Here is a 12,565-nt window from a genome sequence, read left to right as displayed (position 1 = left end):
CTCCTCCTCTTCTCCTTCCTCCTCTTCCTCCTCCTCTTCCCTTCTTCCTCCTCCTCTTCCCTTCCTCCTCCTCTTCCTCCTCCTCTTCCCCTCCCTCCTCCTCCTCTTCCCCTTCCTCCTCCTCCTCCTTTAAGAGAGATTTATTTTTCCAAGACAGGGTTTTTCTGAGTAATAGTCCTGACTGCCATGGAACTCATTCTGTAGACCAGGTTGGCCTTGAATTCACAGAGATCCACCTGCCTCTGCCTCCGGAGTGCTGGGATTAAAGGTGTGCGCACCCAACAACTCACCATTCTTGAAGACGACACTGGTATGGCTCCCAGCACCCTTTGCTGAAAGGCCATCTAACATCTTGGGGAGGGGCGGAGGGCTCTGGGCTGTGGGGTAAGCCTTCTCAGGGACCTCACTATTCATGTGTCCCCAGGTCCAGCTGCAGCACAAACAGGACCTGGAGCGCCTCTGCTGGCAGTTGGAGGCCAGCTACGGGGAGCTGAGAGTGGCAACAGGAGATTCCTGCACATCAGCCTGACCTTCAAGAACACTCAGGACTAGCACTTCGCAATTACTTCCTGGAGGTGAGCTGCCACCAGAGCAGAGCCAGCCTAGGAAGTGTGGGGGTGCAAGATATGCCCTTCTGGGCTCTAGCTGCAGAGATGTTTGCAGACATCAGACTTGGAGACGCACCTTACCCATGTCCTCCGTGTGGGCCTTTGCCAGAAATAGATAGCATGTGCCACCACACTGCTTAGCTGAGACTTGCTTTAAACTTCCTCAGCGCCTACTTAGAGGTAAAGCGCAGGGGGGGGGGGGACACGACACAGGGCAGGTCTAACCTGTGAGCCCCAACTGGAGGGGAGAGTGGGGAGTGCTCTGGACTTGGAGTGGGAACTGATGGGGTGCTGTGGGTGCTTTCTCCAGCTTGTACTGCAGGCCCCAGAGAGGCGGGTAGGCTGCCTCTCACAGATGCATCACTTGAGCCTCCAGCAGCCCTGTGTCAAAAGCAGCACATACCCTCAAAGTGAAGCTATTCAATGGGCAGCTGCCCTTCCTGGTAGGCTTGCACTGGAAGGACACAGCCAGGGCCACCCTGTCGAAACCGGAAGCTGAGAGCCAACTCAGGGGCCTTCTTAGCTAATGGCTTCTAATTTTGATCTCCAGGTTTCTCCTAGACTGCACCTTCTACCTGGAACACCTTTTCATCTGTGTGCTAGCCTCACTCAAGGCAAACCTTTCATACATCCTGTGACACAAAGCTACCTTATGTGTCCCCTTGTCATCTTCCCCTACATCCCCTCCCCCCATTTCTCTGAATCCCTCAGACCTCTTTGCTTCTTCCTCTTCCTCTTCTTCCTCTCCTTCTTCTCCTTCTTCTCCTTCTTCCTCCTCCTCCTCCTCCCTCTCCTCCTCCTCCTCCTCCTCCTCCTCCTCCTCCTCCTCCTCCTCCTCCTCCTCCTCCTCCTCCTTCTTTTTGAGCTGAAATCTTACATAGGCCAGTCAGTCTGGCCTCAAACTTCTTATATAACTGAGGATGACCTTAAACTTCTGATCCTCCTGCCTCTGCTCCCCAAGGGCTGGGATTACAGGTGTACACAACCATGCCTTAATTTTATACAAGGCTGCAGATGAGCAAGCACACTACCAACTGAGCTCCATCCCCAGACCCTCAAAGTGAAGTTTTCAGTAGTAAACTTATAGAAGGAGCCCTCTGCCTTTCTTCCGACCCCAAGTCTTGCTCCCGAGAGTAATTGGTGTGAATTATCTCAGCTCTTTTTTTAGATACACCTCTGAAAACAATACAGCCTGACTGCCATGATGCCTCAGTAGGCATTCTTGGTTGATGCCCTACTAAGAATATGAGAATCCGATTCTCACAAGGGCCCTTCTCCAGATATCCACTTCTTCTAATCCTCCAGAAAGAGCTGTGTTTGCTACCACTCCGTGTTTATGTAGTGGGGCTGTGTACATGTCTTCCTGGCAGAGATGTGTAGATGATGGTTACAATCACCTCTTTTCATGTGTGATAAGTTTTCTGTTTTCTTCCTTCTCATTATTCCCAGGGCTTTTAGCAACTTTACCAGAATTCTCTCCAATGGCCAGGCATGTCTGAATGCTTATGAGCTTTAGTTACCTTGGAGAGTTTCCTTGAAGAGTCTTCCTGGCGCCATTGCCTCGGTCCCCTCTGCTGTCCCCTTAGGAACTCCTGCCACTTGTCTGGGTCATGGCCCCTGTGTCTGGTGCCTTTGTAATCTTTCTATGTGCTCCTTTGTTCAGATGGAACACACCTTCCAGTAACTTCCAGGCAGGTGCACCTGTCCCCAATGGCTGCTATAGCAAATGGTCACTAACAGGGGGGCTTAAAAAACAGAAAGCCCAGCTGGGCGATGGTGGCGCACACCTTTAATCCCAGCACTCGGGAGGCAGAGGCAGGTGGATCTCTCTGAGTGTGAGGTTAGCCTGGTCTACAAGAGCTAGTTCCAAGCCGGGTGGTGGTGGCGCACGCCTTTAATCCCAGCACTCGGGAGGCAGAGGCAGGCGGATCTCTGTGAGTTCGAGACCAGCCTGGTCTACAGAGCTAGTTCCAGGACAGGCTCCAAAGCCACAGAGAAACCCTGTCTCGAAAAACCAAACCAAACCAAACCCAAAACCAGAAAGCCTTTTGTAGACCTGAAGGTCATGCATCTCAAAGGGTCATCAGATCCCTGCTCTGCTGGGACCCTGAGAGCACTTCCCTGCTTTTTCATGGATTCTGGAGGAGGCCGCCAATGCTTGTTCCTTGTTTTGCAGCTGTTTGATGACAATCTCCTTGTTGTTGGCACTTGTCATTCTCTGTGTGTCTCTGGGCTCACCGTCCCTTCTTTTCATAGGTACGCCAGTCATATTGATCTAAGGGCCACCTCCAGGATGGCCTCATCTTAACTACAGCTCTCAGCCCAAGGTCATCGTCTGTCCTCGACAGGCCATAGTACCTTCATAAACACTCCACACTTAGTGCTTTGTCTGTTTGTTAACCCAGTTACAGTTCTCAGACATGAACTTTGTAGATGACAGGGTCCTACAGCAATGTAAAAGGTTCACAGGCTTAGTAGATGTCATTCCCTCTCCCGAGCATTGTGATCTGCGCTTCATTATCTAGAAGGAACACAGTGATGCCCAGGGTGACACTGGACGAGTTTAGACAGGTGTGCATGCACTGGTCCTGCCAAAACTCACATTCATTTCACTCCGTAAAAGGAGGTGCTCCAATCCCAGGAATCCCAGCTCTGCACAGGTGTGATGAGACTGGAAAGGGTGGCCTCTTGGTGCCTGCCAATCACTCCCTTCTTGCCCCCCACACCAGCTTCTCTCTGTGCCTTTGCAGGACAGCACATGGCTCACAGTGTCTACAGCTCATCGGCTCTACTGGCCACATTGGATCACATTCCAGGCTGTCTCAGAGCTGACGCTGGCCAAGGCCTGGACCCTCAAAGATCTGGTGGTCAGCACGACCTGCAGGAGCCAGAGCCATGAGCCAGAGCCATGACAGGAAAGCCAAGATCCCTGTATACACTGAAGCCACCACCTATCTCTGGGTAAGCAGTACAGGTCATCTCATGTGTGTGCACTTGTGTGCATGTCCTTGCTCATGCATATGCATGTGTGCACACAGCTTGGTACATTTGTTGTGCTGGGTTTTCTTTTTTGTCAACTTTACACAAATTAAACTTAATTGAGAAAATGCCTCCATTAGATTGCCAGAGGCGAGTTCATCATTCATTTTTGTAATTAGTGATTGGTGGGGGAGGTCCTAGCCCACTGTGAGTGATGCTGAAAGACCCTCAGAGAGGACCTTTCCTCTCTGATGAAGACCCCAGAACCAGGACACTCTGAGACCAAGCCACAGGATGCAATTAGCAAGAGGTTTATTGAGTAAACACAGGTACCTGCGGGCAGCAAGTCTTTCGGAGGACTTTGCGCGCCTGCAGACTGGGGGGAGGTCTTTTTATAGGGAAGAGCAAAAAGCAAGTTTACAGAAGCAAAAGCGTGGTTATTGGTTGACCGGAATGAGGCAGGGGCATGAATGGCTTCCTCTCTCAGCAAGGGTGTCAGCAAAAAGCAAGCTTATAGAAGCAAAAGCGTGGTTATCGGTTGACCGGAATGAGGCGGGGGCATGAATGGTTTCCTCTCTCATCATGGATGCCTGGCAACAGTCATCCTGTTCCTATCTTATAGCTAACCTGCTTTGTTGATATCCTATCTTATTGACATCTTGCCTTGCAGTCTTTCTATCTCTATCTCCTGCTCTCTCAGGTACATGGGATGTTCTTACGGGAGCAGGCTGGCTGCTGATCCGGAGAGTTTTTTTTTAAAGCAAACAGGACATTCCCCCTGGAGCATGCTAGCTGTGGGTTTTGAGGAGGGGGTCTGTAGGGTCTTTCAATGCTACCCTTGGGAAGGTGGCCCTGAGTGATATAAGAAAGCAGGCAGAGCAAGCCATGAGGAGCAAGTCAGCAAGCAGCATCCCTCCAAGCCTCTTACTCCAGTTCCCATCTCCAGGTTCATGCCTTGAGTTCCTGCCCTGACTTCCCTCAGTGATGGGGTGTGGCCCATAAGAGACTCAAAAGATGAAACAAACTCTTCCCCAAGCTGTTTTGGGCCATGACATTTTATCACAGCAATAAAAACCCTAGGACAGTATTTGTGCACATTTGTGTACATGCTGTATATATGTGTACATGTGTGCATATGCGTCTATCTATGCATGCACAGAGATTTGTGTATTTGTGTGTGTGCGTAAGCGTGTGTGTTTAAGTATGTACAGACAGGCCTGGAACAAGGGCCTCTTGTAACCTAAACAAGCCCCGTGTCCTGCTGCCTGCCCCTGTTGACACTCAACACGGGAGCTGTGCTCCCTGCCCTTGCCCTCCTCTGCACCGGAAAACCTGGAGGCCTGTGGCTGATGTCACCCCACAGACACAGGGACAGGATTCAGCCAGAGTTCTCAGAACTGTTACCAAGAGGATCTGAATAAAGAGAATCCAGTTCCTGTGTAGCAGCTTCTGAGGGGATAAAGTGGTCAGATGGCCCCTTGTGGGCATTGGCCACCAGAGTGACAGCTTTGAGGGCACAGCTGGCATTACTCAGTGAAGGGTTTTTCTCCACCCATACCGTGCTGCCATTCAGGCCGTGCCGCAGACAATTCTGCTCCAAGCCCTCTCTGGAGCAATGCAGGACCAGGGAGAGTCCAGCCCACTTCAGCCTTTGTGGGCAACACAGTCCCCTCTGGGGCAGCACAGTCCCCTCTGGGACACTGAAGTCCCCTCTGGGGCAGCACAGTCCCCTCTGGGGCAGCACAGTCCCCTCTGGGGCAGCACAGTCCCCTCTGGGGCAGCACAGTCCCCTCTGGGGCAGCACAGTCCGCTCTGGGGCAGCACAGTCCCCTCTGGGGCAGCACTGGGAAGACAGCAGTAGTGAGTGAGTTATTCCTGATGAGCTCAGGCACTGTGAGGAGGTGACTGGGTATCAGGGATGGCCAGGGCAGGACTGTGAAGAGGAGGTGGCAGCTGGCTCCTATGGGCCACCAGCTGGTGGGGAAGATAACTTAGAGGAACCCAGCTTCCCGGGAGGCTGGGGCTGCTCCCTAGAGGCAGTGGGTGGATTTTAAGGAAGGGGATAAATGACACTGGTTTCCGCCTGAGCAGCTGGTTGGAGAAGCCAAGATGGGGAAGTTAGTAAAGCCCCATCCCAGGGTCTAGCATTTAGCTGGAGGGTCAGCATGGCCCTACCAAATTTGACCTCAAGATTGTGTGTGACAGGAACCATGGCTGTAGAGTAGAGGACACTGAGGCTTGGGCTGGGGGAGGGCCATGGTCATGGGCCTCCTCCAGCTCCAATACAAGCCAGAGTAACACCCAGCTCCTCCAGGTTCTGGAGATCACAGGGTGATCCAGGGAACGAAAACTACTTCCCAGAATGTGCCCCCTGGATGCGGAGATGGTGTCTGCTAAGAATGGTGGCCATTCTGACAGGTGTAAGATGGAATCTCAGAGTTGTTTTGATTTGCATTTCTCTGATGACTAATGACGTTGAACATTTCCTTAGGTGTCTTTTAACCATTTTAGATTCCTCTGTTGAGAGTTTTCTGTTTAGGTCTGTACTCCATTTTTTTTTTAAATTGTGTTATTTGGTTTTTTGATGACCAATTTCTTGAGTTCTTTGTATAATTTGGTGATCAGTCCTCTGTCTGATGTGGGATTGGAGAAGATCTTTTCCCATTCCTAGACAACAATGAGATCCTAAAAGAGGCATAGACATACATGGATCTAATCTACATGGGAAGTAAAAAAAGACAAGATCTCCTGAGTAAATTGGGAGCATGGGGGCCATAGGAGAGGGTAGAAGGGGAGAGGAAAGGAGGGGAGCAGAGAAAAATGTAGAGCTCAATAAAGTCAATAAAAAAATGGTGGCCCAGTGAGATAATAGTCCCACCCTAAATCAAAGAGGAGAGAGGGAGTTGTATTGCTTGGTTCAGAGTTATAGAAAGGATTTTTCTTTAGGGTCCTGTAAGGAAGAACCAGCCCACACATCTCCCTCCACTGGAGGCCATGCACAGATGGTCCTGGCTGGAGGGGCTTTGAAGGATGAATAGGAGTTCACCAAGTAGCAAAGTGAATAAAGGGTAACTAACAGGTTCAAAGACTGCTCATTCACCTGACTTCCTTGTAGGTTTCCATGGTGACAACCTTGATGCCAGGCCTCTTCCACAGCAGGAGAGAGCTTGAGTCAGCCTGGAGTGCAGCTGTGCCCAGTGAGGTACATGTGGAGAACAGTCAGGACAGGAAGGTCCTGCACTGCTTGATGAGCCTCCGAGGGGAACTCAGCCTCACGGCAGCCTACCAACACACAAATAAGGTGCCCCTTGCAGTTGGGAGGTCTTGGGTCCCCTTTTCCCTCTCTTTTTGGCCTGTGACCTTGGGCCTCCTTGAGCACTGATTTCTTGTAGACACCAGGCATATTAGTGCAGACCACAGCGTGGGGAGGGGGACTCAGTTTCCTTAGCCCAGAAGTTCCAGAAGCTGGTGGGTAGGAGGGGTGGTTGAGAGGTAGAGGTTTGTGGTTGGCCCCAAGGACCTCATGGTTGGCCGGAAGCTGCAGCTAGGTTCCATTAACTCAGGGCACAGGCAGTTGGAGGCAGCCTTCGGCCCCCTATGGCTGAGGGTCCACAGGCACCAGCAGTCATAATACAGACACATGATTGAAATTACAGATAGCAGAAGGCAGAGTCAGGGAGACCTCTGGAGTTGGCGGCTCACTTGGCCAAATTCCAGACCAGCCAGGACTGTATGGTAAGACCTTGTATCCAAATAAAATTTAAAAATAGACAAAAATTTAAATCCTTTTTAAATCTAACAAACAGAACAGGCTGCTTGGACAGTGGGCTACGGCCCATGGTCTTCGATTTGCAAAGTCTTAGCAATACATCCAAGGCTCACACTGCCTGCATGTCATTACAAGTTTGTGTTCCTGGGCCTCAGGTCTCCTTCCTGTGAGGTAGCAGCACATCCCTTTTGCACAGTGTAGGCCCATATTTCTGTATGGCACAAGAGCCATAAACCCGGTCTGAAGTGGTCACGAACTCTGCAGACAAGCTGTCTCTGTTTAACAATAGCCAGGATGTGCTGCTCCTAGTTTCTTTTGTTAGAATGTAGATCACCTGAGAAGAGGTGTTGGCTGAAGCTGATGACTTAAGAGTTAGGAGGTTTGGTGCTTCCTTCCTTTGTAATTTGGAAGAAGCCTTATAGAGATGCTAATTCATGGCCTACATGACTGCTAGCATATAGGTAGGGATGTGAGTTGAGCCCATTCACCTGGTTGCCTAGGAGACAGCCTAATGTGTCCCCCCCCTCAATTTATGTGATGATATATAAGGTGTTTGGAGAATAAAGAGAGATCTTCAGAGAAATCTTGCCCTTCCATGATGACAGTGTAAGCTGTGTCTGATTATTCCTCGCGACTCCATTCCAGTCCAGTTAGGGAATCTGTGTTGGACCCACACTGGGCCCCAACATAATGGCGCCCAATGTGGGGATGACTACTGAACCCCGAGATTAAAGACAACGTGGTGCTGACCACTAAACCCTGAGATGAATGCCGGAGGAAGAAGTACAAAAGGAACGCGGTGCTGACGGCCGAACTCCAGGACCCCGGAGAAGGGACAACACGAGAGACGGTGAATGCTGATTGCTGGATCCCAGAGGGAAACCAGACAAAGGATGGAGGAGAACACAAGGCTGATCAGCGCTCCCCAAAAGAGCAAGAAAGAGGTCACAGACGTGAGGAACCCGCGTGAAGAAACCAGTGGATGCATGAGTAGTGAGCGCTCAGAAATAGAGATCAAAATTTAAAGAAATGTAGAAAAGTGGGACAAAATTTAAATCGGGTGTAAAAATTTGTAAGTAAGTTAGATATGGGATAAGGAAAAAGTATTCGGTTATAATATGTTGGTAACCAAAGGGAGTGAGAGTGGAGCAGAAACAATGGCAGAGTTATTGAGAATCTGTAAGTGTAATAGATGCAGATTTGCAACTTTTATTGATTGCTAATGAGTAGGAAAAATGACTTTTGGCCCAAGAATCACCAAGTTACCGGTGAGACCGAGGTGCCGCGTGCACACAGTGATCAGCTGATTAACTCACCTGTGGGTAAGAGGCAAGCAGGAGCAAGAGGAAGTCTAGAGAGCAAATTTAACCTCACAGTCTACAGAACAGAGGAGAGGATTCAGAAATTCTCTTAATTTTATGATTTATGAGTTAAAATAAAAAAGATAGTTAAAAATCTGCCCGCCAGAGCTCAGAAAAACAGTCTAACAAAGTGAGCCTGTGTCCTTCCCCCTGCCCTGCAGCACAGCTTCAACTGAAAGAAAAAGGACAGGTTTAAATTAAGGTAGCCTCTGAGATGAGCAGGTTAAAAATGCTTCTTTTCCATTTCACAATTTTGCTTCTTTGTCAAAAGTCTGTTGTTTGTAAGCAAGTGAATTTGTATCCAAGGTGGATTGATTTCAGTATGGTGGCTCTGTAGTAAAGTTTAAAGTCAGAGATTGTAATGCATTCAGAAGTTCCTTGATTTTGAGATTGTTTAGGCTATCCTGAGTTTTGTCTTCTCATAAGGTTGAGGATTGGTTTTTCAAAGTCTAAAGAATTTTGTTATAAGTTTAATGGGCATTTGCATTAAATCTGTAGATTGCGTTCAGTAACGTCAATTTTGCTATGTTGGCGCTATCTTTACAAGAGAATAGGAGATCTTTCCATTTTCTGATGGCTTAAATTTCTTCCTCAGAGATTTAAAGTTCTTGTTATACAGGTTTTCAATTTGTATGATCAGAGTTACTCAAAGATATTAATGGTGTTTGTGGCTATCTCATTTATGATGTGTGTAGAAGAGATACATTTGAGTTGTTTTCAGATTCTGTGTATGATAAAGTGATTCTGCTGTGAACATGGTTGGCCACAGGTCAGGATATAATTGGTAATCTCCCCTAAGTACTTACGTACCACATGTTTACAAGGCTGCCTTAGACTCTTTCTCCTGACCCTCCCGTGGGGAGAGGGGAGTCACCACAATGGCCAACAAACATTTATTGAGCACCTACTGTGTGCACACAGAATGAACTAGGAAGGAAGATGAAGCTAAACAGGCAGTGGGGACTGAGCGGGGTCCAGGGCTTTACTTCCCCTAAGTCAGGGGGGCTATCAGTGATTTCTCCGATGCTGGCCAGTACCATCTGAGGGGAAATAGTAAATGCCAAGCCAGAGACCTGCACGGGTGGTTCCCAGTGGTTTTTCTGGGTTCCTCACCCGAGACTGTGGAGTGATGCTCCAGCAAAACAAGGGCACACGTGTGTTTTTATGGCCTGCTTACCTTAAGAATTGGGAGGTTTTAGACAAAGCCTGGATTTCTGCTGTTTATAAGAAAAGAAAAATAAGGTCTGGCTCTGCTTAGACTCAAATCCCAGCTGACAACATCTGGCCAGCAGCAGGGGCTGGAGAGACCTCCATTACTGTCCTTTTGCTGTCTGCTCTGCTCGGAGCTGTGCCTTGGCTGGGAGGCAGCTCCACGGGAGAGTGATTGCCTAGCTGTGTTCCAGCCCTGGATTCATAAAAGAACAAATGGTTTTTTCCACACACATTTTCCTCCCCAGCTGCTTCCTTTTCTGCTATCCTGGTTCCAAGAAAAACCATGTTTCCTTATATAGACTGAACGGTCACGGATGAGACCTGAGGGCAGACAGTCGGATTTCTCCATCAGTACAGACAGGAAGACACGAAATCAACCAGCAATGGTATCATTGGCTTCCAGCAGCCGCTGAGGGTTACTGAGTGAATAATTGATAACTGTGTGCTTCCTCTTGTTGGGTTACATGCTGCCCCAAATGTAGCAACTTCAAAAACGTCTTTCCGTCCCTGAGCTCAGGAAGTGGAACTGTAGGACCAGCACCACCGAGCTCCCTGCAGAGATGCTCAGGAAGAAGCATTCCCGTCCGAGGTTGTCTGCACTCTGTGGCTTTCCCAAGGGCAGCAGAGCAGTTCACACTCTCCGTGTCTGACCGTGACCCTCCTATTGTCCTCATAAAATCCGCATTCGGATAAAGACGGGAACCTGTCCCCATCTCGAGATCCCTGAATCACCTTTGTCCAGAAGGTCATGTTGCCTCAGGCTCCAGGGATAGAATGAGGGTCTTGCAGTTCCTCTGACCACTCTGTGTCCTTCTCCCACTCCGGTTCAGCTTCGACCTTGACATTTCAGGCTAGAACCAGTGATTCTGCATTTGTTTAGTACCTACTGTGTGCTGGTATCTAAGTACTAGGAAGCTAGCAGTAAGATAGAAGATAGACTGACTGAGCCCCAGTTTGTGGGGAGGGTCTTAACCTACCACCTCTAGCTAAGAGCACTGGGCTGCCCTGCTGGAAGGCCCAGCACGCACCTGGCCCCATTTTCTCTTCCATGAATGCAAGAGACCAGACTACACTTTGGACATCAATCCCTGGGCCACTTGCTTTTGGTCTCTGGATTCTGACGTGGCTTCTTTTGCATGTGGACATGGTGGTGACCTCTCTCCATAGCTCTGGTTCTCACACGTTCAGGCTAAGAACAGGGAGATCAAGGCTACGTTAGAAGTCAACCAGAAAGTCATTCTGCATCTGAAGGTTTCCACTGGGGCAGCTCTCAGAGTGGAGGGATCCGGCATACGTGGCTTTAGATGTCACCCGTTCCTCCCAGGTGAGTGCCTCCAGGCTGGGCAAATGTTACCTAGTATATGCCAAGGGGAGCCTGCTATGAGGTGCATGCCTATAATCCCAGCACTCAGGAGGGGAATCGGTTTGATCAAGGGTTCAAAGTCATCCTTAGCTGCAGCCTGAGACTGTTTACCCTGGTCATGTTAGTGCTTTCCTTTTAAACTTTTAATTTTTAAAGTTATATACATACATACATACATACACACACATATGTGTGTGTATATATATAGGTATATATGTGTGTGTATAGGTGTATATGTATGTATGTATTTTGTATGTATATGAATACACTCATGCAGCCTGTGCATGTGTAGTGGTCAGAGAACAACTTGAAAGAGTCTGTTCTCTCCTTCCACTATGTGGTCCAGAACTCAGGTCATCAGGTTTGGAGGGGAGTGACTTTACCTGCTGAGCCATCTTGCCAACCTGAGACCTTTTCTAAAAAAAACAAAACAAAACAAACAAAAAAAAACCCTGGAGTGTGCTGGGGAGCTGGGCGGGCCATGCAGGAGTGAAGGGCATGTTTCCTCCTGGCTGTCTCCCCAGAGCCTTCACTTTAATGGTGGCTTGACCTCACATGGCACCGACAAGGAGCATTTGACTTCAGTGTAGCAGTACGAGCTGCTGCCAACCACAACACCGCATCCCAGGCGGGTCTCTGCCCAGGTGTGAGGGAAAGGGGTCTTACTAATCCACTGCAGGGGACCAGGGCTGCGGCTCAGGAGGCAGAACACTTGCCTGGTGTACATGAAGCCCTGGGATCCATCCCCAGCACAGCGTAACTGTATATGCTTGCAGTTCCATAGTAGGGTCAGGGGTTCAAGGCCATCCTTGGTTATGTAGAGCTCAGTTACTGGAGTTTGGAGCCAGACTGATCTACATGGGTCCTTTTTCCAAAAAATAAAACAGTCTCTTAGTTAGGGTTTCTATTGCTGTGGCAAAGCACCATGACCAAGGAACTTTATAAAAGAAAGCATTTAATTTGGCTTGCAGGTTCAGAGGTTAGAGTCCATGAAGGTGAAGCAAAGGCATGGCCCACCTGATCCTCAAGCAGGAAGCAGACAGGGCCTATTAGGGAGGTTTTAAACTTTAACTTCTCCCACCCCTAACAAAGGACACACCTCCTAATCCTTCCTAAATAGCCACCAACAGGAAACCGGGTATTCCGACCACCACATCCAGAAAAGGGGCCACACATGAGGTGGTGGGGAGATAAGAGGGTGACAAGGTGGCCGGGGAGCCAGAATCCCAGTCCTTGTTGAGGTGGGATGCACTGGTGGTCTCCTGACCTTATC

The 12,565-nt window shown here is 49.2% G+C and overlaps 1 protein-coding gene across 1 annotated transcript in view; it reads left to right on the top strand.

Moving 5' to 3' along the window:
• Positions 1–12,565, top strand: part of LOC142831655 (uncharacterized) — a 109,378-nt gene that overhangs the window by 48,493 nt on the left and 48,320 nt on the right. The window contains 10 exon segments of the mRNA XM_075941857.1: positions 425–488; positions 491–538; positions 541–575; positions 919–1,011; positions 1,013–1,102; positions 3,359–3,505; positions 3,507–3,569; positions 6,703–6,888; positions 11,118–11,175; positions 11,178–11,223. Of these exon segments, the coding sequence (XP_075797972.1) occupies positions 425–488; positions 491–538; positions 541–575; positions 919–1,011; positions 1,013–1,102; positions 3,359–3,505; positions 3,507–3,569; positions 6,703–6,888; positions 11,118–11,175; positions 11,178–11,223 (830 nt within the window).

Source organism: Microtus pennsylvanicus, chromosome 11 (genome assembly GCF_037038515.1).
Source record: "Microtus pennsylvanicus isolate mMicPen1 chromosome 11, mMicPen1.hap1, whole genome shotgun sequence".
NCBI classification, from domain to species: domain Eukaryota; kingdom Metazoa; phylum Chordata; class Mammalia; order Rodentia; family Cricetidae; genus Microtus; species Microtus pennsylvanicus.
This window is presented reverse-complemented; position numbering and strand designations above follow the sequence as displayed.